Source organism: Porites lutea, chromosome 9, assembly GCF_958299795.1.
Source record: "Porites lutea chromosome 9, jaPorLute2.1, whole genome shotgun sequence".
In the NCBI taxonomy this organism is placed as follows: Eukaryota; Metazoa; Cnidaria; class Anthozoa; order Scleractinia; family Poritidae; genus Porites; species Porites lutea.
Window position 1 is genome coordinate 9770012 of NC_133209.1, and position 27765 is coordinate 9797776.

Sequence of the window (27765 nt, forward strand, 5' to 3'; positions counted from 1 at the left end):
TAACATCGCTTCGCTGTACAACGCTTTATAGTTTGCAAAGCTTCAATTTTATTTAATAGAACTGTTTACAAGCGAACTATGCCGCAATCGCCGGCAGCTGCGATCGTCTGATTCCAAACGGCCAAAAACAAGAATACTAAACAAAGGAATCAAAAGACAAACATGAATAAAACTGCGTTTTGCGGTGTTGAATTCATAGTATGCATGACATTTGAGGCCTGTACAACTTAACCCCGCAGCGCTACTTGACACACGAAAGGTTGTCACACAATTTATACAGAGGCCTCTTGCACCTACGGGACAGAAGAAATCTGTTGCCGTTTTGAGATGTAGTAGGGGCTTCTATTAAATCAATTCCGACCAAGTACCAAACCTTGGGAACAACCTTCACAGGGTGCAAAAGTATTATCGCGGCCGGCGTGTCCAGAGAAAGGAGCAGAGTGGCACTCTTCGAAGACCCTCGCTTTCTCTTCCTCGGTGATAACAAGTCGTCGAAGCGCTGTGCCATCCTTCTCCTTGGCTACGTAGAAAAAGGACTCTAATTTTGAGTCATACTCGAACTTTTTGGCAAATTTTCGCAGAGTCGTTTTTTTGCTTTGTAAAGCCTTCCGGATAAGCCTTCTTTTTAAGATACTGGAAAAGATTTCTATATTTAGCGGAAGCCATCTCTAAAATCTTTTCGATTTTCCCGCGAAATCCAGCATTTTTTTGGAGGGGATGACCAAAACACTAGGGATTTGGGCATCCCGGGAGGGTACCGGGGGATGCCCAAAACGCTGTAGTAATATGAGAAGGGGATGCCCAAAACGCTAGGGATTTGGGAATGGGGATGCCCAAAACGCTGTGACACCGGGAAATAGCAGGAGAACCCTGGAAACGAAGTTGCACTTAGATAGGGGTGTGCGCTTGTGCAAGCGTTTGTGTGTTGTGGGAAGCGGAAGGGGGTTGGGGTTGACCCTGATCCGGATCATTCATCAAGGGAGCCGGAGTGAATTGAAATCGGTTCCTTTGATGAGTGACTTCAGATCACTGATCCTGATCCGGATCATCCCAAAGAAACGCACCCAAAATGACCAAACTTACCATAATAGGAACGCAAACACAACGTTTTGAATTATCCACTGCTTTATTAATTCTCTTTAAAAGATACTTGTGATATAAATTTTAGGTGCCAGAATTGGATTTTGTGCACTTTATTGTTTTCTTATAAATACCCTATTTCCAAGAATGACCGTGCTATAAAAATGATAGGTAACAAAAAAGAACTTGTCTCTACACATTTTAAAACTTAGAACAACTGATGAAAGAAAAAGATTATTATTAAAATAATACAAATACCTCAGAAGCATAATTGACTGATAAACTTCCTCAAACACGCAAAAGAGTGTTTCAAAAGATATAATATCAAAAGATATAATATCAAAACAATTAAAAATCAAGAAAAATGGCAGGCAGCCAATCCGTTGTTTTTCAACCGACTATGAGACGTGTAAAAGTCTGCATTCGAGCTCATCAGGCCAGAGCATAAATTGGTCTCTGCAGCTAACATGGTTCGTTTATAGGCGGGATATTTCTACCACCCTCCCCCTGAAAGGCATACCAGTCAAACTCAGGGTTACACCCTGCCGTTAAATTCAACGGTGCCCATTTACTGTAACAAAAGTATTGTATTGTCCAAGGACAAAACAAATTGATCCTGGCAGGGGCCCGAACCCGCACCACTTTATACGAAGTCCAAAATACTAACCAGTACTGGTTCACCTTGATGCCGACTATGTGTACATACTCTGAAAACACTCTTTCGCGTGTTTGATAGTATAATATATACCAAAAAAATGATATTACAGTTGAACCTCTCTTAGAGTGCGACTAATCGAACCAGGCACTTGGAAAACGATTGTTTTGTAATCACAACGATTTTAGGAAACAAACGATTCTCAATTGTTTTTGCGAACGGACCAATAACATTCACAGATTTAATTTGTTCCCGAGAGGTAAGTTCAAACGGTTTTTTAAGTTTTCAACGATTGCATAACTGAACCTTGAATTTAACAGGTCCGTTTGCAAAAGAACTTGACAAAAACGATGTTGTTCGATAATCTCATTCTACGAGCCCCGGTTCGAGTAGTCGCACTGTAAGCCGCCATTCCGGATTAGACAGCAAGTAACCAAGGTCCTGGAATAATTGTAGAAAAGAGTTGTAAATTAAACCTTAGTAAGCTGCAACCTTTCCGTCCTCCCAAAGAGAGTTCAACAACTGTTGCCACCTCTATTAAGCGGCCATCGAGCGCTTGGTGCACCTTGTTGCCCTTTATCTTAAAAATATGATAAAGGAAAACACAATTCGAGATAGAAGGTGATGACCGACTTTGGACCAGTAACGCTATGTGCAACTCCCGTCGTCTGTTTGTAAAGTTATGTGGTGTTTCTCCTAAGGGTCATGACAAACCTCTATTACAGTGTATATGACACGATTTTCTGCCGTTTTTAATTCTTTAAATAAGTCAAAGTATGTATCCGAAATTTAAACTCACAAAATTTTCCCAAAACCTATTTTTTGTCTTCAAAACACATGAATTTGCTTCAAAAATTAAAAAAAGGTATGAGGTAGAATAATTTGCAAGGGCAATAATGTAGAATAAATTAACTTCTGTTGTCGACAACTCCCAAGTCATCTTCAAAATCTTTATTTTCTTCGCTATAACTTCGTCATCACCCATCATCATCCTTGCTTTCTTTAATCCTAAACTATTCCCCAGTCTCTGAGACATTTGAGTGAAGGAAAAAAAGTAGTTTTTGAAAGGCCAAAATTCAAGAATATTTTGGGAGTCACATTTGTAAAGTTCAGAATTGTTAATTAAACTTCTCTAAGAACAAAATACTTCGTGTCATATATACTTTAAGCGACCAGTCTCTGTCACTTGCTAGTGCCCCGAGGGTGTGGCGGGGCCGCTTACTATGGGGCCTATGGGGGTTCAACTGAAATAGCCTGGGGACCAGGCTCCGCATAAGAGGAAAAAGGAGAAAAAAAAATCGACAAGCAAAGCGAGACGAGAGGTAGTCGGAGAGGGTGGGGGCTTTCCCCCTCCCCACGCCACAGCTCGGCTCGCTTCCAGTTCGCCGATATTTTCCTATTTCCCCCACTGCAGGGCCTGGTCCCAGGCTAAACTAAAATAACAATACACAATAATCAAAACAAATTGAAGAGATTATGAAAAACCCGGTAACGATAAAAAGCAGCACAACTTTCCATTGTAGACCAGCTACAGTTTGTTAAATACAAAAATAGTTTGGCAATGCGTGCGAATATGCATGTAAAACTATATTCTGAATGGAAAAATATACAAATTTGTAACTCTATTAAGTATTACTTTGTAACGCTAGCAAAAAATGCTACTATGACAACTCGGTAGTATGCCTGCATTCTATTCTAGTCATTGTAAATTTATTTGCGCGCATCCTACTTAAATTCTTCACCTCTTAATTGTCAATTTAAAACAATCAAGCGTCACATTTTTCTTTTCTTAATTCACGAGACAAATTATTTTCGCCTAGACAAGAATATCAAAACTCACAGGAGTTCAGCTAAAAAATTCAAACAGCCTAGATGTAACAAAAAAATTGTTTTAGAAAAAAAATAAACAAAAAATTGTTTTCATCTCAAAATTTAAATTGATTCAGTTCCAAAAACAGCTTCCAAAACTTATTATATACACGTTAAAAAAAGCAAATATTTAAATGTACTTGCCAGACAGTGAGTAAAACGTGCTTCAACGAGTTTTCCGCGATACATAAGCGTGCAATGCAGGTTTATATTTTTTAGCACGCTTGTAGGTTTTTCAAAGCAATCTATCTATCTACATAGATATATTATATCTATCAGTTTTTGTTTTATATTGTTTTGTTTTTGTTGTTGTGTTTTCTTACTAATTTCTTATAGAAGTGCAACTCGAGTTAAGATCTCCACAAATATTCTCGAATCTACGCATGTTTAGTTTTTTTCTTTTTCATTTTTTCCTTTTCAATCAAACTCTGCGTTTTTTTGTTTTTGTTTAGAAAATTGTGTTTTTAATGACCATCGATCGGGATCATGGAGATGAATTCGCCTCGAGATCGCATGCGTCAATATCATTTAAATTCAAGACCACGACACCCAAACACAGAATACACAAAATATTTCCACTTGCAATAAACCTATGATCTAACCTACAGCAACTAATAAAAATTACCCCCCAAAAAACTTATTTATTTAAGGCAATGAAAAGGACGTTTCACATTGAAATCTATCTATACTTTCATATCATGAATTTTTCTAGCCTGAGAAACCAGCCGACATTTCGCGTCACCACTCGTTTTCCCGCGAAATGATCTACCCAGATCTCTGGTTGGTTACAGCTAATTCCCTTGATCGCGGCACGACTCGACTAAAAAGTGATTCTCTAGTTTCTTCACAATATCAAACCTCTTAAAGGTTTCTTCTTTCAGTGTTCTGCAGAAATCATACACGGTCAAACTTGGCTGGGACGTTTTCAAAAATTCCAAAACTCCTCTTCCACGTTCAGAGGGTGCCGCATTTGCCAGATCATCTAGCTCGTGGTCTTTCATACCATATGTAGATCCAATTCCTCTCCAATTCCCCAAGCAGCGTTTCTCGCTTCCTAGTAGCGATGGTACAGAATCCAAGCTGAAAAAGTTTACTTCTGACAAACATTTCGGTCCTGAAGTGAAAAAGAGTGAAGGTGAGTATTTTTCTGCAAAAAAGTACATAGATTCCTTTGAATTATATGCAAGGAGCCACAAAAAAGTACAGCGTGTGTCACGAGAGCCAACTATGAGTGCCGGAGATGTTTTATCATGACCAATCTCACTGAAGGCAAACGTGGTGAAAGGAATTAAAATAAAAATTTATTAAGTTAATAAATGGCATTATTTCAGAAAAAGTAACGACACACTTGCTCATTGTCGACGAGCAGCCTCGTGAAGACGCGAGGCTGCGAGGCGGCAGCCTAATAGAGCCATGCGCGATTGTTCCAGGGCAGAAAAAAATCCCGAATCGATGTAACATAGAGAAATGTAAGACAACCATGACGTAATGCCGAACAGAGAATGCACTGTTTTCGAGCGAACACGTGATACAGATCAGATAATCCACTAGCCGTGTGCGTGTTTGCTCATCCCGTCTTTAACCAGTCGTCGGGTGGATCATTTCCATCCTACGCGATATCTGTCGCATTTACCCGCTGGTATTTTTTATTGCATGCTGCTAAGAAAAATAATAACGCAGCGAAATTTTTTGTGCCTCTGAAGCAAAATAATTATTTCTTTTTTTATTATTTATTTATTATCTTCTACCATCCGCCATCTGCCATCCGCGTCCGCCGTCCGTTTCCGCGTTTTACAGACTCCCGTCCGGAAATAGACCATTTCACAGTTTTTTCAACTATTGACGTTGAATGTAACAAAGGATCAATACATTAAAGCAACAAAACAACCATACTCATTCTTATATGTTAATAAACCTATGAAGACGGTCAAAAGAAACTCATATGGAAAGGGAAAATCCATCGACACCACTGGACATGAAGAGCGTCTTTAAAATTAGTAAGATTGCCAAGTTTGAAAGTGATTTGTCAAAGTCGCGAAATTTTACAGACGATTTTGGGGTGGGGGCTGGGCACAAACTTCCCCCCCCCCCACCCCACCACCATATAAACGTCTGTAAATGATACGTTTCTCGGAAACTGCCCACCTGCCCTTCCCTTGAGCCAACATTTTGCCCTTAGTGACAAGTAAGTGTTAATGTTGGCGTAAGGGAGGGGGTGTGTGGGCAGTTTCCCACAAAAGTACAATGAACCGTAAAGTTTTGCAACTTTGCGAAGACGTATCACTTTCAGATTTGGCAATTTCAAGGCGCCCTTTCCAGTGGAGTCGACGGATTTTCCCTAACTTCACTGTGTAAAAAACTAAAAAGCTTCGTCAGGAGCCGATTACTCGGGAGAAAAATTATAGAGAGTCTGTAAATTAACAGTGTCAGAATTAGTAACAAATATATCACGTGATTTCCTCACAGAGTGTATTAATATCGGTGTAGAGTTTCAATATTGTATGATTTCATCTTTGGTAGAATAAACGTGGATCGATTATAGTTGGTTTTGGTGTTCGATACGATTTATGGTTTTGGTTTACGATACGATTTATGAAAAACAGTACTTAGAAAAGGGGAAAAAAGAACGTGATGTAAATTGTACTTTGAATAGTTCATTTCACTCAATTCAAATTCCCGCTGACTTTTCATTCACTTTTATTTGTAATGAAGATTCAAAATAAAAAGCATATTTGTATTATCCTAACCCGATTAAACGAACCCATTTATTTTCCCGCTTCTTATCAACAAGAATATACGACCAAAATTTCTACACTTTTGCGATTCATCGAAAGCAAATTATAAGCGATCTCGCTATATAATTTTTTCTTGCAATGCGAAATTTGTCAGAATTTGCAACGCGCGTGACTCCCACGAGGATCGCATGCAAGGTGTGATCGCCTCTTTGCTATAAGTCTATCGGGTTTTCTCCGCGTCCACCTAGAGGCACGCGAGAGGCACCAAGAGGCACGCGAGGTCCTGCGATTCACCTATTTCTAGCTATCAATACAGATGAATCTAATTGCTACCATATGACCTTCGAACAGCCGATGGGAGCAGGTGATTGATCAAGTGACCAACAACTATGCAACAATGGCTTTTATAGAACTAAACAAACGCTGCTAATACTCACTCATTCCATTCCTACCAGGAATGGGCCTAACTTTAAGTTTAGCCGGTTTTGTATCGACTTCGCCAAATGAATCTTCATAGCTCACTCGACAATAGTAAGACCCAAAATCCTTCAGTTCAACTGAATCCAGAACGAGAACAGATTCAGTCTTCCCATTCACTGCACTGCCATCATCTCTGTACCACTGATACAAGAACTGCTGGCTCTTTTTCTCAAGCTTGCATTCCATTTGAACTTTTGACCCCTCGTCTACTGTTTTTGATTCTGGGTGCTTGATAATCTTTATTGGTTCTATAAGAAACACACAATTTGCACAAACATACGTCTAATATACTGAATATTTACTTTGATTGCCACAAGCACGTTTATACTTATCATATTTATGATAAATAGAATTGGAAGACAGTGTTGACATCGGGTGGAGTGGAGCTTGGTCAAGTTGACATAAGAAGAGGAATCTTTCAAGGAGACTCTTTGTCACCCTAGCTTTTTATGTTGGTCATGTTGCCACTGACACTAGTGCTGCGAAAGATGAAAGCTAAATACAGCAGGGCTGTCATTAATTTTTAGAGCAGCCGTAGCAAAAAAGATTTACCTTAGAGCGGGGGGGTTCACGGTCATGCGCATGCGCGCCGTGACAGCTTCTAGAATAAATCATACGGGCCAATACTAAATTCGAAGAAGACATCAACTGCGAATCCAAAAGAATCTGTCTTTAAATGCGATCATCCGTCGCCCTGTGTAAACTTGTCTCGTGAGTGTTGTTTTGTTTTCGAAGAAGGGCGTTTAGGAAACGAAAAATCAGTTTCGTGAATGGAGCCTCGGAAGCGACGTCGCGAACGACCGGCAACAGGACGTTCTCTAGAGTCTTTGAAGATAGAGAAGCTTAGCCGATCGATCTGGTATGGTTCTAGGAGTTGTGTGTGGCTTACGAAAAGAATGCACCACCCTTGGAAAGTGGTAAAAGGCATGAATTTGTTCAACTCAGGAGCCCATCAAATGGAGCCTCCATCTCCCATACAAGCCCTTGGAGTCAACCCTTTCCCGAGTAGATTTATAATTAGAACGGTTCCCAGGGGAGACTTCGCGCGCCGACGGTGGGAAGAGCCAATCACAACGACGAAATGACACTGCTATTGTACTTCATCAACCAGCAAGAAATTCGGTGTTGACAGGCCAAACACAATCATACGCTAGTGAAACGTGACTTAAGCGTTTTCATCCCTCAGAAATTTTCTTTCTTTTCTCTCTAGCGGGTAGATTATACTGTGGAGAGTTTTAAACTCTGACTATGTTAATCTTAATTTTGGTTGCTTGTCTCACATTAAAAGGCCATGAAGCTGGTCTGTTACATGCATAACGATTAACTGCTACCTGCAGTCTGTAGTTCTGACAGAATTCGTTTTCTTTAGCCAATTTTTTTGGAGCGTTAAGATTCTTATTTCGGCTAAATGACTCAATATTAATCAAATTTCTAGTTTTTCCTGTTTTTTTTTTCCGAAATGCGTTTATCTGAATATATACTTATAGTCCTTGTGGTTGCTTTGTCCGTCAGCTAGTGTGATGATTTCCTGCTATGTTTTGTAACGCCGGGCCCAGCCATTGTTTTCTCGCAAAAAAGTGATCTACAGATGCGAATTCGAAGGAAGGAATTGAGCCTAAACTTCTACATTAAGTGCTGAGAATTGTCCTGTTAGTCAGTCATAATTCTTTTGGCGCAGATACAATCCATTTTGTTTTTCTTGAGATAAGTGGGTCTTTGGACTGGAGCGCGATGTCACAAATTCCTCCGTTAGCAAATTACTTTTGAGTTAGCCTCACGGTCGAGCAACTGTTCAACTTTTCAAGTGCCAGTTTTATCAGGCATCTCTCATGGTGATACAAGTCAGTTGTAAAGGAAGACTGCAATTTCTAAAATTTGGGAACTGAAGCATTCCTCGTTAGTTGCTACTTAGGTCATCCCTTTTGCACGCGGTGCTTAACTGGCGAAATCCACTCCACGGTGATGACAAAGATCAAATGATCCTGGCACTTTTTCGGCACTGATAATCGAAAAGTTCCAAATCGTCCACAGAACGCTTAATCGTCGACTCTTTTCAAGGTGCATGCTTAAATGTGGGATCTATGACGGCAAAAAAAAAAAAACACACACACACACACACTCGCAAAGATAACCTTTCCGTGATCCTCAGGTCGCTTCCTTTGTCCCATCGCTTCATGCTCAGTCTCAGTCGGGTAATTCAATAACTTTTATTCCATGATACCCAGATCTCAGCGGCTGTAAATTGTAAAAATGGACGTATAGTAAAAAATGAAAACGGTCGAAGGACGGGCTTCTGAGTTCGACTTCATCCAACTTCATTTTTTTTCACGGTGACATACGAGACTCCCGGAAATATGACACTTTTCGCGGGAAACAAGCCGTTCCATTTATAAATCTACTCAAGAAATAAATGGAGATGGAGGCTCCATTTGATGAGCTCCTGGTTCAACTCTGATTTGATTTATGATTCCGACCTGTAGTTATACCCACAAGAACGGAAAAGGTCGCGCGATCTTCACCGATCTGGTACACTTGAAATGTTCCTTGTATCTTTGCTGTATGATCATACATGTTTAAGAATTGATGTTTTTAAAATAGATTATTGCCTGAATATTCTGTTTATAATCTGGTTTCTTTATGTGTTCTATTCGATAACATTTGTTTTGCGGAACACTGACCCAACGCAACGCGAACGAATTTGTTCATTTGCTGATAAGCAATTGAAATTTATGCTCAGTTTAGGATAATCTTGATACTCATACGCTGTGTGTTTTTGTCACCGGTCAGGCGCTATTTGCGGGTATTTCTAGGTTTCTATAGGGCGAACAGAGAGATCAGTCATAAAAGGTTTGTTTATAAATTTTGATTTTCGGATAGGTGACTGCTTATTTAGCATGGGTACGTATAAGACCTCGTAAAAATACACGTAGGTAAATGGTTGTTTCAAAGCAGGACAGGGCTGTAAATCTTATTCTTATCGGCTGCAACATATATCTGAGGAATAGCAAAGAATAAATGTGAATTATTGGGATATATACAATCAAACCAAATGCCCGGAAATACTACCGCGTCACGAACAATGAATTTGAATTATGTAAATTTCCTTGCGTGCATCTAACTCGCTTCCGATTGGTTTAAAACCAATCAGCTACTGTCAGAACTCCCACATGCGCAGAAACGTGAACCTGTCCCTTTAACATCTCCCCAAAACTTTATGGTATCTCCTTTAGCTTCCACTTTGATCTCCAGTAAAATCAAGTTACTGCTACTGCTACTACTACTGCTGCCGCTTCTTCCGCTGCTACTACTCCTATTAATTATTATTATTATTATTATTATTATTATTATTATTATTATTATGGTGATGATGATGATGATGTTTATAATAGCAAACATTTACTCAAGTGTCATAACGAAATTTAGCAGAGTGACCAAAACCAACTCAAGCACAATAACGATGTACAATCCACATTAATTTATCATAGTAACTTACCATGTGTTTCACCACCCTGAAAAGACAAAAATGAGCCTAAGATTAAAAAATGTGAAAATAACCTTTTCAGTTAGTTTTCATCATTGATAAAAAACACCAAATCTGCTTCTTGAAATGGAATTTTGTACACCAATAAATTATTATTATATTTATAGGAAATCACTACATGTATATTTTCATTGTAAATGAACGAAAAAAGGCCGGTCAGAAAAGTTTTAGAGTATGAATGAATTTACCACTTTAGCCTTAAAATAAAGTCGATAATGACTCTTTAAAGTAGCTGTTATTATTATTTAGTTGAAATTGATAAATTATGTAAATATTTGTGCATCACGAAGGCAGTAACTTTGCATACAGGTAAGAACGCTAAAAAGCCCCGCGCAAACGGTCGCAACATTGTTGGATGTTACACGTTGCGTCTGTTTGCACACTCTGTTGAATGTTGTTGCGTGTTGGTGCGCAAAGTTTGAAACCGGTCAAACTTTTGAGCCAACAACTCCCAACATTTCTTTTGTTTCGTGATCGCCTAAGCTTAAAGCAACAATGTTGGATCCGTTTGCACAGCTCTTCCAACGTTGTTGAGGAGACGCACACGCATTACACATGATCTCCTTGACGAACACCCGCGTTGCGTCCGTTTTCACACTACTGCCAACACGGACGCAACAACTCTCAACATTGTTGGCCCAACAATGTTGGGATTTGTTGCACCGTTTACACAGCACTGCCAACACGGACGCACAAACTCCCAACATTGTTGGCCCAAGAATGTCGGGAGTTGTTGCACTCGTTTGCACGTAGCTTAAAGTGGTTATAGAGCGTTTGCAAATTAATGGGAACAAAATTAATGGGAACAAAAGATTTGTTTACATAAGAAAAGAGTTAAACTCCCGCAGGATTTGTTTGTAACACCAAAATAGCCGCCGTTTCTTTGTTTTGGAACACCAATATGGCCGCCGTGATGTCATGTCATGTGATGTGATGTCACGCTCTATAGATTAATGGCAGTCCTGTTTCCAATAAACTCAGTTTCCTCAAAGTCGTTTAGTAGTTGTGCTAATTAAATACACTGCTTTGTTATGTTTGTTTGTTTGTTTGTTTTTACTAACACTGGCCTTAAAAACAAGACTCGGTTATATTCTATGCTCATTTAGCAAAAATATGCTTAATTGTTTTATCACAAAGACGTTACCATACATTCAGGAAGAACAATTTCAATGACATTCCATTTATCTGTACCTCTTCAGGTTCTATCAGCAAATCGCCCTTTTTGGTTGTTAATTTCTGAAGAACGTCTGTAGTACTTCTTAATGAGAAACTACGCTTTCTGTGCTCACCTAAAAAGATTACATAAAATAAACAACAATAGTACTTAAAATAATTAAGCCCCAATCACAAGGGCACGATTTGAGAACAAGGAATTTCTTGCTTCTATCACTGATTCACACTTATAGAGCACCTTTACATAAAAGAGTAGATACAACCGGTTTTTAGCTTGTTTTTAATTTTGAACTGACGCGTGCAATTACCATATTTGGAGAGCATGGTATAATGGCTCATATACCATGATGGCTAAGCCAATCAGAGATCTAGAATTGCATTATCCAATGATTCAGTTTTTATAATAACTGTTAACACTCTGGGCTCGATTACCAGCCGCAGTTTGGGAAATGAGACTGCGCTAAAAACAAGGGGTCATGTAACAGCTGTTCGGAAGAGAAGTCACCAATGGGTCCTTTCCCTAACCCCAAACAATATTAAAACAATTGGAAGAATGACGTCATTGTTTCCTGTGACCAATTAAGAGAGACCTTCCGCGCAGTTATACTAGTCAAGACAGGACTCGAGAGAGCGGCGGAAATCGAGCCTATTAACACTCTTGAAACAAAGTTTTTTTTTTTACACATCCATTTAACACCTTTTCCTTAGGCATTTGAAAAGTCTTATTTCTGGTCGTCTGAGAATATATAACTCTGCTTCTTAAACGTCATGGATTCTGTTGGATCTGTATTACTTAAAACCCATCAAAGTTGAGACAAACTAGAGCAAAGCTTTTCAAAACTTTGGCACTAGCAAAGGGTTGTAAAGCACATGTATACCTTGATGTACATGTACACTGTTTATAAAGTAGTATTGTGTGATCCCCTGCACAACTGATAATTATTTACAACGTGTAGTTCCAGAAAATATCCACATAGCCCCCTCCCACCCACGGAGGGCGAAGGAAATTCCGTACGAAGTGGGGTCGAAAAGGGGGCAATTTCCGGGGGGGTGGGGGGTGGTTTCGATGCGTTCTTTCCGGGGCTCCGGATAAGATTGGTGAATTATTATAAACTAACAGTTGCTCCGTTGAGCATGCTGTCGGTTATTTCCGATGGTCTTTTCTTTGTGGAAGGCTGAATGCTTCTTTCACGTCTTACGCGATAGTTTATTGTTTTTTTCATCGTCTCCATCTTTTAAGTACCTTACCGTTATATATTAACTGCGAGAGACCTTGGACACTTTAAAAAATGAATAAAGAGATGTATTCTCTGTTTTATCGCATAAACAATTATCTTTCGCATTATAGTATCGTGCAACAGCTGAAAATATTCTTTCCGGGGGGTACTTAACCAGGTTAGAAAATTTCGGAAAATCCAGGGGGTGGGGGTATGGCAAGCACTCCCTGGAGTGGAGTTCCAAGGGAATGGGGGATCTAAAGCAAAATTGCCATTGGAGGGTATGGATATTTTCTGGAACTACACAATAATGGTTACTAGGTCGTTAGCGCCTGCTACAATATAATCCGTGAGTGATGATTGCATTTACTATAGTGACTTAGATTTTCGTCCTATAGAATTAATTATTTTCTAGAATTCCTATCCTCATATGTATTAGCAAATAATAAGGGTCTTTGATATGGGCCCCAGCTAAACGATTACAATTTCTATCTTTTGCCATGATGTCACTGCCACTGTGGTGGCGGTTGGGGAAGTTTTGGTAACAGTTAATTTAAGTAAATTTGGGCTGGTGGCTGAGACAAAATTCTGTATAATTAAACTGAGCTTCAATTGCACTGGGTTGTTCATGGAAAAAGCATCCATTCACAAGGTGAATGTTACAGGTCAAATTTGACTTCAAGTTAAAAATTTCTTGACCTAGGTTAATTCACAATTTTTATTGTCTTCTGGAGCTAGGAGACAAATGGAGGCAAGAAAAAATCTTGGTTAAATCGAAATAAGCCTGAAATCAAACTTGACTTGTAATATAGACGTGAATTTTGAATCATCCAAGGCTAACAGTACATTGTGTTATTAATCATGTCACATAAAACTTACCGTTGGTTTGTGAATCTTGGCTGCCTTGACGACTCATAGACGGATTTTTAACACTTGAATTGCTATCTTCTGGTTTCTGCGTTTCCTTTGCTGAATTCAAATCACAAGCATTACATTAATTCGCATGGTACTCGTATTGGTAGTCAGCTAGCCTATGGTAACACCAAAAACCCCCCTCCCTTGCCTAATAGCCCACTTCCGAAAAGAGTGATAGTCTGTGACCCAAACTAAGCGCGCGCGTAATTATGGGATTCCTTAGGGGGGGGGGGGGGGGGGGACAAAGTGAGCAGCAACTTTGTATTATGACGAGACATGCAAGTTTTTGTGAGCTTTTGTGGACAAATCACTTCAGGAACTCCCCTGGTCTGGGATTCTATAGAGTACAACACGTATCCCAGCGAGAATATGTACATGCACGTTTGTTTTGGAACGCTAATTTGAAGTTGAACTCCGATAGCACACGGATTTACATTCTTCTATTAGTCGAAGTAAAATCTCCCAGGCACATCTTCCTTCAGGTTCACATTTTCATGTTTTTTTTTCTCTCAATTCCACCTTCCTTTTTGCTATTTTGAGCTGTTTTAATTCCGCTTAAACATTCCACTCCGTTTTCCGCCATGTTTGTTTACATTCACCTCCCCCCAAATAATCTTATAAATGCGCGCGCGCCTAGTTCGGGTCCCAGGCTATCACTCTTTTCCGAAGTGAGCTATTTACTTCCATATTTGGACTTGACCACGTGCTAGAATTGCGAAAGCGAGAAAAAGTATTCGCGAGAGAGCAGAAAACAGAATTTACAACGAGATTAAAAGGACGAAAGCAAAACGCATTGTATGGTATAATGCAATTTACAGGTGATTACCGGTATGTCACCTTTTAGTGCCGAGAACATTATACATGTGCGCCGCGACTAAGTCGGGAAATTAACGGCATTTGTGAGAATTACAGTAAAGACGCAAGTCAATAAATTTGTTGGTCAGAGGAGACTGCTGTATGACTAAAGGAGTCGATTCTAATTAGAAGACTTTTCATTCCACTTCCGGCAATGAGTGCAGATTCTCATGCGACAGCAAAGCGAGAAGAAAAAAAACTATGGCTAAGGAAATATCATATTTATAGTTTTTTTAGAAAGAGGAAAGTCATGTGGAAACCGACTTCGAAATAATGCGTCATGTATAATACGCAGTGGCGGATCCAGACCTTCAGATAAGGGGGGGCGGGAGGGGCGGGGGGGAAGGAGGGGTTGGCGTTCATCCAGACCCTGAGATAAGGGGGGCGGTCTCAGTTTTCTCTAACAATAACGGGGAGGGGGGGGGGCCTCCCCTGGATCCGCCACTGATACGCAAGGCACTTCAACGTAAAATATGGACGTCAATGCAAACTCAATTACACCAGTATTCCATCAGTATCCAAATTAACAAAAAAGTTGAACTTATTGCTAAAACACCGGAAAGAGTGGTCGTGCCTGGTGTTGGTCACGTGTTGAGTTTTGTTTGAAGACAATCACGTAGTGTGGTCTGAAGCCAACTACAACTACTCTTGATATGTGTCCTGGACGCATACTAAGAAGGCAATCTTTAACCATATTACTTTATCCATAAACTCGTGAATTAAAGTAACTCGTAAAAATATTTTTATCGGCCTTACAGCGCAAAATATCACACTATGGCACACCAACAGGCCTAGGGGTCTTTTTTGCATGAGCATGCGCACCACGACCTGATAAAGAGCACACGTCCAGTGACAGCGACCGTGCTGCATAGTCATAGGAACCAAATTCTTCACTTTGAAAGCTTGGTTGAGATTCAAATGGTAGCAGGAACTTAGGAAAGACCTTCGTTGTACAAAATAAGTAAAGATATGGTGATTTAAAGTGGAGACTGATGCTCTGAACGAGTTGAAAGAGCACGTTTTTCAAGGATGTCTGACACGAACATGGCTGCTTGCTGTTGTTTGGCGCTCGACTCGTGTCTTGATTCCCCTTCAAGAACTGCAAAGTTTGGTATAGAATGCATTGCTGATGGAAGCTATTGAGCAAAATGTTCTTTATGTAGTGTTTGTCTATAAATCGGATGTAAATTATTTTCTCGATGCCTTGGAGGATTTCTGTCAATAATTTGTGGATAGCTGATTTAGCCATATTTCGGGAGTGGATTAATAGCGATCAGCGGGCGACTACCACGCTGTTATCAGTTGGAACAGAAAGTTGTTACCTTAAGTATTTTACCGATACAAAGTTTGTTTATCGGAAAATTGTAGAACTTCTTGTTTTGGCGTGGACTAACATTGTAACGCATCTTTTATAGGAATTTTCTTTTAGCCAGAACTTGAGTGCTCTACTAATTTTTTAACTTTTGGTCGGCATCACATGTTTACTGTACTTCTCGCGAAACCTAACCGTTTGTTTCATCAAAATCGGTCACCAGATTCGACTTTAATTTCGGTGCTATTGAATGCAGTTTTGACTGTGTCTCATTGATATTCATTTTTTTTTATTGTTCGAGACATACAGAGTGACTACCACCGACATTTCACCAGGTGACTGATCTACGTCTCGTGTGCTCTTAATTTTGTAGCTTTAAAGTGCTGGGAAAATTGTAGAACATATATTAACTCACTGCTGAACTGAACACCGGTTTTTGGGCACCTTTGAACCCACTCGCTCAAATTTTCTGTTTTTTTTTTTTTTAATATTTGTGTTCCTTTCCCATTTCAAAACAAAGGAAATTGAAAGTGTTTACTTACATCAAGAAAAGTTTCGGCACTTTGTTTAGACTTTGATGAGGTCAGTGCAATCCTACAAGTACTACATATACGCGCGCTGTTGTCCAACAGGTCAAGTCGGGAGATGAAATTTGATAGTAGCTCGTGGTATATTAAAGCCGGTCTACTTCGCCTTTGAGACAATGTTAGAGTTTATTGCAAACTACACATTTTGTTAAATCAAGGGCACATTCGGCAAGACCAACTAGCAAAATAATCACGATCATGATAGCTTTGAGACGCGCCTTTTTGATGAAGGTAGACCCTGTGGTGAGCCTCCATGCACATCGCTTGTTCAGCGGTCGCGCATGCTCATGCAAAAAAGACCCCTGTTTGGCACACCTATAGGGTAATATTTCCTTACACTGAGGTGACACAAACAATAATATATTTAAGGGCCAAGACAAACTAAAACAAATTCTCTTTGGATTGTACTTTAATCGTGGTATGCGAAGTCTTTATTTTCTGTCACTGATATTTTATTCCGTATTCCGTTTCCGTTTCCGTGATTCCGTTTCCAGATTCCGGATTCCATATTAAAAGGGCTGCCACAAGCCGAAATCGACAGGGGGATCCAGAAATTGAAGTTTTACGAGCTGATAAAAAGGCGACTTCGCGGAGACTGACGTGATAAACAGCGATCCAAGGCTATCCATGACAACTCATGCAATCTTTTCACCCGTTTACAAAAGGCGAAGATTGATCAGAGTTCGTCAGTACGAAAAGGATACTAAAGAAAGGTAATGTGCCATGGGTACATGTACTGCAAAGGCGAAAGACTTCGGGGGTTGTGAGTCAGAAGGAAGGAAGTTCAAGACGGAATTGAGAGACAGAAAGCGAACAAGCTGCGGACGAGAGAGTTTGAGCGACCAGAAGATTGCGTGACGCAGAAAGTCAAATGAGGCAGGAAAAACTTGACGCACAGGTGTGGATGACTGACAAGAAAATTGAGATTGAGAAGACTACGAAAGCCAGCCTAACAAAGCTTCCTCAGCTGTAGCCTCCCACACAGATGTTCTGAGGGGTTCCTCACGCGTCAGGAACGCGTGACGAACCCCAAAAGAAAGTCTGCGTGGAAGGTCACCTCAGCTGAAGGTAGCCCCGATTCAAACGAACAGCCGCGGATTCTGTATAATGCTCGTTTCCCCAATTGACCTTATACCAATTTCTGATCGGCACATGGATGAAATATCAACTTAACTCCAGTCGGAGGATCAATATACGGCAAGGGTCTGAGATTCTACAAAAACCTTTCAAGAATTTTGATGCACTTCAAACACTCCAGGAAGGCAAAATGCTGCATGGATTTCTCATGACTACCCTCAAGAAATTTCAAGTCAAACCAGACCCTGTGAGAGTGGATGACAACTGGGAAGGTTGGTCTATATAATAATATATGGAGGATTTGGTTGATACTATACAGATACGGCTGGGAGAAAACAGTACACAGACCAGCGCCGACCAGCTAAAGAAGTCTGAGAAACACTGCTATACACAAAAGGGAGAGAATTCAAAGCCAAAATGCATTTTCTGAGACAAACACGACCACAGTGAAAACTGTATGGCCATAACAGCGTTAGAGGATAGAAGAAAATTCTCCCTGAATGGTTTGCGGGCGTTCAGGGCACAAAGCAGAGCGATAACGTAAGAAAGGCAGCCTCAACTGTAGGTACACGCGTATGTGATAAGCGAGATACGGAGAGAGGGAGTCCAAACGAAACATCAAAAGCCAGTGGACAAGGTGAAGTATCGCTGACATGCAACACCAAGTATGCGGAGGAGAAGGCATCAATCGCTACAATCCCTGTTAGCATTGAAGGGTAAATACTCTGGGTATACTTGCACACACGATCTAGCTGGAACGGTGACATTGTATCAAGTGAGGCGATCAGGAGGCTTATTGAGACCAGTGCGGCATTAGTCCCGTGAGTTCTTAACAGTGAATGGTGCTGAAGTCTAGTTCATGCACATATTTCAAAACACTAACACCTCTCTTGATGGAAAAGCACGTAAAGAAATTGAACTCACTGGTGAAAGGCTACACTGTAGCTGACTCTACCACCGTGAGAAGGCCTGTAGCCACAAACGAGGTTTTACATGACAGCTGGTTGGAAGCATAAGATACGTCTTATCTTCGGGGGTAGTATTAGAATCAGACCAGAAATGGTGTTCAAAGGAAACACTGAAGAGGCCATTTGGTCATAGTAGAAGTAAGCACATTCGGATGGGTGATTCATAGCGGGCATAACTGTTAGTGATTAACAGTGCTGTATGAATTTAAGATAGGTCAAGGACATTGAGAGGTTGTACATTATGGATGTGTTGGGTGTTAACGACTGGGGAGAGAATGACCAGCTGATTTCATGTGTTGCTGTAAGAAGAAAGGAAGGTATGAAGTCTGGTTCCGTTGGATTCACCAGGAGCCCTGTTGAAAAACACTAACGAGGTGCAGCTTAGGAAGCCGTTGCAAAGCGTAGAACCCAAATTAGTGAAGCAGAGTGCACTATAACCTCAAAGGTCCGCATGGTATTTGGGGCAAGTGCCAAGTCGCATCCAATTGCTAACAGCATTAACGACTGCATATTTACGGACACCCCATTCTAGCCGCTTCTCTGGGATATAACGATTCTGACACGCATGTCTGAAAACTTATTTCTTGGTGACATCGAGAAAGCATTCTTGCAAGTAAGCGTGAAAGAGGAAGACAGAGATTTATTGTTCAATGTCAATTGAAAGGAGAAGCACCAAAGATTTATGCGGGTACCGTTTGGAGTAAAAAGCAACCCGTTTTTGCTAGGAGCTTGTCTGCAGTACCACCTTGATCAGCAACTACCACAGTTTGAACATACTGAAACAGCACTGAAGGAGAACAGGTATATTGGGTTTTACGGTCACTTCGTTCCAAGTCAGATCATTCCATTTTACAGTCAAATCGTTGCACATTTTCGGTGAAAACTTGATATAAAACGAACTTGTCTTTGGCTTCATTGCTTAAAGAAAAAGGTGTACTCATGAGGAACGCCCTCGTTTCTGCTCGTAGCTTAACCCATTCACCCTGAACCGCCGTGACCGCCCGTGCGGATCCACGTCCTTTCTACCGCTTGTGACGTCATCAGTTTTGATTATCAAGGATAACTTTGTCCGCTAGCTTGTGCAGAGTGAAGAGATCTTTCAAACCATAACAGAATGAGCACAATTCAGTCAAGGACAGCAGAGAAAAAAAGGCAAACACTCATGTAACATTGACCTGAAAATTTCCATGAAAATCTTGTTTCACTACGCACCCACAGTTTCCTTTCATCTAATACTAAGATCCTAAAAGCTTTCCTAAAAATTTTTCCCACCAAAATGAAGCCAACTAAATGGCCAGAAAGAGAAAAAAATGAGGCTAGAAAAGCGAAAACAGAGGAGAGGAGAGAAAGCAAAAGTAAAAGTAGAAGACTGCAGTGTCACTTTGAATTTTGCTTTCTGCGCATGCCCGAACTTCGCAAGCGAATATTTTGCATCAGGATCAGAAGGCCGCGAAGTGTACGACCTGTAAACGGCTTTGTGGTAAGTTTTAGCTCTTTATAGCACGACATTGACCAGAAAACCACTCGCCTAGCTTCAAAACGCGTCTTTGGGCAAAATCTCCAGGGGCGAATGGCTTAAAGACTCTATTGTGGAATGATCTGACTATTAAGTACAACGATCTGGCCTGGAATTATCTGACCATGGAACGAAGTGACCAGATACCATATGTTGACAACTTGATGCCAACAGGAGCAGACCCAATAAAGCTGACAAAATTCAAAGAAGAGAGCATTGCCTTAAGGGTGCCAAGTTTCCTGTTAGTAAACGGGAATCGAACGTGGAAGCCGTCATGCCGAGAGTGAGACGGCAAACCCCAGCAAAATTTTAGGGCATTTCAGGGACAAAGAAGAAGACGCTAGAGTTTTCAGCAATTCATTTCCCTGAAAATCGTCCTGTGACCAAACAAACTATTCTAAGTTACCTTGGAGCCGTCTACGATCCACTTGGAATTATTTCTTCTACTATGGCTACAGGAAGGCATATCTATTGATAAGCCTGCGATGAGAAGGGGAGTCGAAATGCATAAGTCTCTACACATTTGGGAGACCAATAGATTACGTGGACAAAGCGTCGCTACGTCAGTTGGAGAGATAGCGGGACGGTCCATCTTCATCTCTTCGGAGATGCCAGTAACTTCGCACACTGTGCAGTGTGACAGTTGCTGGGCACGTAGAACATGACAAGGGTGCAGCTAAAATTCTTCTCACCTCAAAGGAAAGGATACCAAAGAGGAAGACTTCTATGCCAACATTGGTACTAACTTGTCAGCGGTCATGTGGCAGCGAATATGGCAAAGAACCTGAACAGTGCTCTCCTGCTGTGCTGTCACATCCAAATTGTCACTAATTTAAATGGACAGTATGGTTGCATTATCAGACTTACAATTAGCCTTGGAAAGTGTTTGTGGCCAACAGAGTGAAGAACACTGCAGCGATCACAAGCCAAAAAAATAAATGAGAGATGAGTGTCAACTGATGGTTGACCCCAGTTGATCTAAAATACTATTTTAAGCTGTCAGACAGGACTTGTGGTCGAACAAACAAATCACAACCCCATCCTATTCTTAGGCTTCGTTCACACTATAAATTATAGCTTTTGCACCGCCAATAGTTGTGGTGGCACAATTTCTATAACAGAGAAGCTGCGCTGCGCAGATCTCTAAAACGGGGAGTCACATATTTTTTATTTTATTTTTTATTTTATTTTTTTATTTTGCCACACACAATAAATTACAAGCAGAATAAAAACGATAATAAATAGGTTAATTAACATTAAATTTAAAATTTGTGCATTACTTGGAAGGAATGACTGTGGCGGGGAAATCTCCGAGAAGCCGAGCTTATGAGGAATAGAGATTTCCCCCCCCCCCCCCCCCCAACGGGCAATTTAAATACTAGGCGGCATTTTAAGAAATAAAGAAAAAAGTCGTTTATTTAAGTATATAAGTGTGTTTAGAGGAAAATATAGATATGAGGTGTTAAGGTATTTAGGTTGCATTCTGTCTGACCCTTAAAAATGATTTGATCACATGCTTGAATATACTAAAAGACGGGGCATTTCGGATAGGTGTTCATACATGTACTACATGGCATATACTAGATAGCTCTTTGTTGTGCCACGAAATGCTATCCAGCAAAGTGTGAATATAACCTTACTGTCAATGATCACAACTGAAAAAATAAATCTGTAAAAACTCACGCTTGACTTGACCAGCAAAAATGTTATATTGCATAGACTTCAGAAAAATATAACATTTTTGCTGGTTAAGTCAAGCCTGAGTTTTTACAGATTTATTTTTTCAGTTGTGATCATTGACATTAAGGTTATGTTCACAAAAGTAACTCTCATTAGTTTGCATACCTGCAGTAGGCTTTGGATTCCTGGCATCAAGCGTTGGAGTTGCTAGATAAAATGGATTCGATGCTGAATGTGCAGTTCGTTCTGTCACTACACGTAACTCTGTTTGTAGCCCTTGACTGGCGTAAGCCTGTGATACTGAAAAAAAAATATAAAGAGGTAAAAGATAAAAAATACAGTAAAAACCCATGTGTAAGAACCTAGTGGTTTAAGAACATGTTGACAGAAATCTGCCACTTTAAATCCAAAAATATAAGAACCAGTTTAGCTAAAAAAAAAGCGTTAAATATTTTAACCAGAGGGAGTTTTACTTTCAGATTGCAAATTTATTTCACAAATACAGTTACTATAACTGTAAATAATTTTAGTAAGAGCCTGATTGTACTTAGCCTAAACTGACAATAACTAAGTACAGAACCTTCTTTGCCAGACTTTCAAAAAAGTAAGTTCTAACACCCAGGTTTTTACTGTAGACATAAAATGGCTTTATAGCAAAGTAACATAAAATGGTACTACAGCTTCAAATGGCACCCTATATAAAATAAATAAATAATATATGCAATGCAAACCAACATACAGGCATCAATTGGCAACTGCTCTGGGGATTCTCCATGAAAGCCCACAACCACCAACCGAATTCTGATGGCTGTGCGCACTTAGGTAGCCAACCATGCACAAGCCACAAACTGTAGGGTGGTCATTTGACTGGAAAAGGACCAGGTTTTGCCGGTCAAGACACTATTCTGGTCGGTCAAAAAAAAGGAAGAGAAAGAGCAAAAAAGTACCAAGAAAGAAGAAAGTGTACATAGGATCTGAATTCATGTTCACCTTCACGTTCTCAAGAGAACTTAAGATTTGATCATTTCATGTCGTAGATGTGCATAGACGGTGAAGGAATTAACAGAGAGCGTGATGCACTTGCAAAGCTGTTGCTTTACTTATTAAACTTGCTGCTTTTCTCACCTTCTCGTTGCCGTAATATATAGAGTTTCAGGGGGGGAGCATGATAGCAGGCTAGTTTTCTTATTTTTCATATAAATTGATACATGTTGATATATTGATGTCGAAGTTGTTGAAGGAGCTATACAATCAGACTATTGATGTGTTTCCTTACTTTTAAATGGCAAATATTCATCAATAACACATTGTGAATGCTATTTAATTTTCCTCTTTTTTAATGATTTTTTTTAGTGATTATCTTAGTAAGAATGCAATTGAAAAAATCCAAGGATGGAAAGAGATGCCATTATACAGGCAGTTTGCAAGACAGAGGGATCAAGATCAAAAAAACGATGAAACATAGACTTGGTTGAAAGAAGGAAAGCTTAAACTTAGAAACAGAGTCTCTTATTGTTGCAGCACAAGATCAGGCAATAAGAACAAATATTATGTAAAAGCAACAATTGACAGGACACAGACCGATCCCAAATGTAGAATGTGCAAACAAAACAACGAGACCATAAGCCATATTGTATTAAAGTGTGTGTCCAAAACTGGCACAAAAAGAATATAAAAGGAGACGTGAAAATGTAGCTAGAGCAATCGATTGGGACCAGTCAGGAAAATATGGGTTTCAGCGAAATGAGAGGTGGTATGACCATGTTCCGGACAGTGTACAGTACTTCAAAATGAGAATTACAAGATGTTGTGGGATTTTAGTATATGAACAGACCATAAAATTGAGGCTAGGAGACTGGACCTATTGATCATCAACAAAAAAGAGAACAACTGCCAAATTATAGACGTCAGCAGGCAATTTCAGACGATGGAAGGGTGAGAACAAAAGAGGATGAGAAAGAAGAAAAATATCAAGATCTCGCTAGAGAAATCCGAAAGATGTGGGGTGTAAGGACAAATTAAAAAGGTGATACCCATAGTAGTGGGGGCAGTGGGGAAAATACCACTGAGGTTAAAAGAAAATCCGAGGACCATAGGTGTCGACACATCCATTGAAATGATTCAGAGATGTGTACTTTTGGGGTCAGCAAGGATACTTAGGAAAGTGTTGGAGATGTAGACCAGGGATAAAGTAAAATGAAGGACGCTTCTTGGCTTTCCTAGGCCTTGTTGCGCAGAGCCAATGAAAACCAGATTTAACACCTTTATCTGTGAGTATTAGCAATAATAATAATAATAATAATAATAATAATAATAATAATAATAATGAAAGAGCTTGTAGGAGACAATTAAGTGTGAATCAATTATGCGCCAAATGCAAAAGGCAATCCTCTCTATAGTTCGTTACACACTGCTAGAATATTATTCAAGCTGGGCGGTTAGATATCTTTAAGAATTTTGGACACCTATCTTAACAGATACTTAATCTTGTATATTATCGAAATTTTAATGGACAGCTATATGAACGATGATTTTTAAGTTATGAACATTTTTATTTTATAATTAAGACATCTAATATAAAGCTTGTAGCGGATTTTTTTTTGTTTTAATTTTTTTTATGACACTTCTATCAAATCATTTCTACCCTTTCTTTTTTTCCTTTTTTTTTTTTTTTTTGCGCAAATTATTGTGTAATTGTTACTACAAGTTTTAGTCGATGCTGTGGCTGGTTACGGTTTCCCACCCAGCCAAAGCTTTTATTTTTTACTCTGGGCATGCGAACGTTTGTACTGCCATAATTATAATAATAATGGTTTATTGCCAATTACGAACTAGCACCCAAAGGTGAATTACATTGTATTTACAAAATAAAGTACCATGTAAAAGGATTACAAATTCTTCTTCTTCTGGGACTGGGTATATATAATAGTGCCAAAAGAATATATATACATGTACATGTATGCACTGTATGTAAAATGGATAAAAGACTGTTCCTAATATTAAACTGAACTATACACTTTTGCTAAACATCACACTATGGTACTGACACTTAAATTTTTATAGCAAAAGGGCATCCTGTTGATTAAAGGGTGAGTTTATAAGCGAGAGTTGAGAAAAAGCTAGCTACACATATTATGTTTATATCTTTACAGTAAGGCACATGTACAAGTACATAGTAGTCAGGGTTGATCTGGCAGGTCCAATCCAGGTTTTTTGATACATAGAGTACCTCAGGGTCCACATTTACAGGAATATTACAAGTATATTAAAGGCAAGCTTACCTGTATTTGCTGATCCATTCTTTTGTTCTCGAGCTGATGACCTTCTTTTTAGCCTAAAGTACATGTAAACCATCACAATCATGAAGATGGCCAGAGTGGCAACAATGATAACCACTATGATTATGATCCAATGCTCCATTGCTAAACCCCCGCTGCGTTTTGTAGCATCAGTTATTGTTGTTATTGTTGTTGTTGTTGTTGATGTTGTTGTTGTGGTACGTCCTGCCAGCTGACCAGCACATATCTTATCTAGCCTAGGACTGCATTCTTTGTTTGTTATGCCTTGGCTTACACATTCTTTAATCTTCTCATCTTTTCCATCTGAACAACAAGCAGAACACTCCTGGCAGTTGCGAAGAGTCTCGCTCATGAAATATCCCTTCTCACACTTTCCACTGCATTCTGTGTCATTTTTGTTGGTACACTCTGCTGTCTTTATTTCATGTTCTGCACACTGATGACATGCTTTACATGGGGAAGAATCATCCGCACTGGAAAATGTTCCTGTTTTGCAGGCATGGCACGCAGTTGTTGGAGGATCTTCCAGAGTACTACCACATTTTGGGTGTAATCCAAATCCCTTGTGGCATGTATCACAGGGCAGACATCTCTGAACAGTTCCAGTTGAATTTATAATTGCGTATTGGTTTTCACCACAAATTATTCCACTGTTACTTGGCTGTATAACCTTCCAAGAAAATAAGTAAATGCTTTTATTATCAACATGGCATGTTTTGTTTGGAGCCCCAACAAGCTTTGCCTACTTTGTGCTTGCCTAAAAAATTTGCTTGTTCTGCGGGCTTATACCAGTCTGTAAAGGCACGGCTATGAGGGGTTCTCACAGTGAACATGGCATCAATACATATTAATTATTTTGCTAAACCCCCCAATGGTAAACCATTAAGTTAATGTTATGTTGATGGTTAATGTTAAGTTAATGTTATGTTAACCTACTAGGCGACAGGCCGTCTCAGAAATGACAGACAAAGCAACAAGAAACAGGGGGAACCAGGTAGAAGGCTGAACAAAAAACCAAGAGTAATCCATATTTTGTATAAACCCTCATAAAACAACACCAAAAAAGAAACTATTTCCAACTATTTTAATATTCAAACATTGTGCAAATGCTCTTTAATTCGACCAACATTCTCTCAATCGAGATCTTTGCTTTGTGTAGTCGTGTAGTAAAATGATGAGATGAGATGAGATGATTTATTAAACTCAGCTCAGTTTTACAAGACATAAACCCCATTATTTACACATGCTAAAAAAATCAGCACAGCGCGCTTAATTTTTGGCACTGTGCCTCGTTTGCTCGTGCCGAGACTACCTCCCGGAGGTAAGTCTCGGCACCCGTAAAATTTTGAACACTGGTGCCACATTACATTTGGGACCGATATATTTACACGTCGAAAATTGGGAGTGCCATGCCTTAAAATAGTCAGCACGGTGCCAAAAATTTGGCTTGCCGTGCCGATTTTTTAGCGCGTGTAAATGGGGTTTAATATAAAGGTTAAATTTACATAGGCATCTAAACACAATACAACTAAGAAATAAAGGAAAAGTTGTAACAACAAAATAGAGAGCGAGTTGGGTCATCCAATGATCTTAATAAATTACTACAACTCTTTTAAATAAGGAAGACGTGGTAAACAAGATTATTCCAAAACACACTACCCATGAGGAGAAAAGTTTGAGACTCATGAATTTGAGATGGTTCACTTTAAAAAGGCGCGCGCAAATAATCGTGATACGGTTTTATAAATGATAAATAAAAGTTTGCTTTCCTTACCAAATATACGCCAAAAATAGGTAATACAAACATAGAGCATCTCATTATATCCACGAATCACATAAATCTGAAACAGAAACCAAAATCAGCTAAAATTATTGATCATCTTTCTGGACTCTAAGCTTTAAGCGGAAACCCAAACTACTTTAGAAACCCAACACCACCATAATAGTAAGCCAAGTACAAATTCGTAAAATAACGGTGACAATAGGACAACTATTGCAAGTTATCTAAAAGTAAACTTGAAGAAATCTTAACTCAAAGCGTCATAAAGATATTATATATACTAACACAAGTTCGCAAATCTGCAAAATTTCATTTAGCTTCCAATGACTTATCAGCAAGTTTGTGACAGGTCAATGCGGACAAATTTAAACTGGTATCAAAACCAAAACAAGATGATTTGCGCTCTAAAACGATGGCTACTTACCTCTTATCAGGTGGAAAAACAAATAAAAATGTCCTTTGAAAGAAGATCTAACAGGTTATATTTAAAGAAAGTGCCATTTTGTAAGATTACGCTGAGTTTGCTGAACGTTCTACGAGAGCGCAAGTACGTCAGCGGTTACCGTGGAACCCATCACGAGATTGCGTTAACTCAAGCGTGATTCCTTTTAAACACACATCATGTCACGTGCCAAGCTTTAAGACTTTCACCACTACACCCTCTACTACACCTCCAATATCGTACAAATTTGAATTATGTCTTATCCGCAGTTGATTTGATAAGGGGGGTGGGGATTAGGGAGGAATTGGGTCTTCCCCTACTTATCCAAGACTGCAGCACTGTTCTTCACCTTTACCTATTCTAGTCTCCACCGGAGTTCTCTAGGTATCGTTTCCTTTTAGTGTTCTCCCTGTTGCATATCATAGCGCTAGCTAGGTTTTGAGTTGTTTCATCCCTGAAACGGGTACAGATTTTGCCTACCGCCAAACAGACCTCTTCAAATTCCATCTTTTAGACGGCAGGTCTGAAAATGAGTGTGGAAAGTAGCATTTCTTTGAATGAACTGAAGGATCAGGACTTGGAAA

General features: G+C 39.6%; 1 protein-coding gene across 1 annotated transcript; it reads right to left on the reverse strand.

Moving 5' to 3' along the window:
• Positions 1-1113: 1113 nt before the first annotated feature.
• LOC140947520 (uncharacterized) lies at positions 1114-27304 on the reverse strand. The gene is made up of 9 exons (XM_073396650.1): positions 27164-27304; positions 26734-26800; positions 24942-25629; positions 21826-21960; positions 13630-13719; positions 11552-11649; positions 10313-10328; positions 6777-7067; positions 1114-4718 (listed from the first exon to the last, which is right to left on the reverse strand). Exons 2-9 carry the CDS (start codon positions 26776-26778, stop codon positions 4396-4398), a joined length of 1686 nt encoding a protein of 561 aa, XP_073252751.1. The 5' UTR covers positions 26779-26800; positions 27164-27304; the 3' UTR covers positions 1114-4395.
• Positions 27305-27765: the final 461 nt, after the last annotated feature.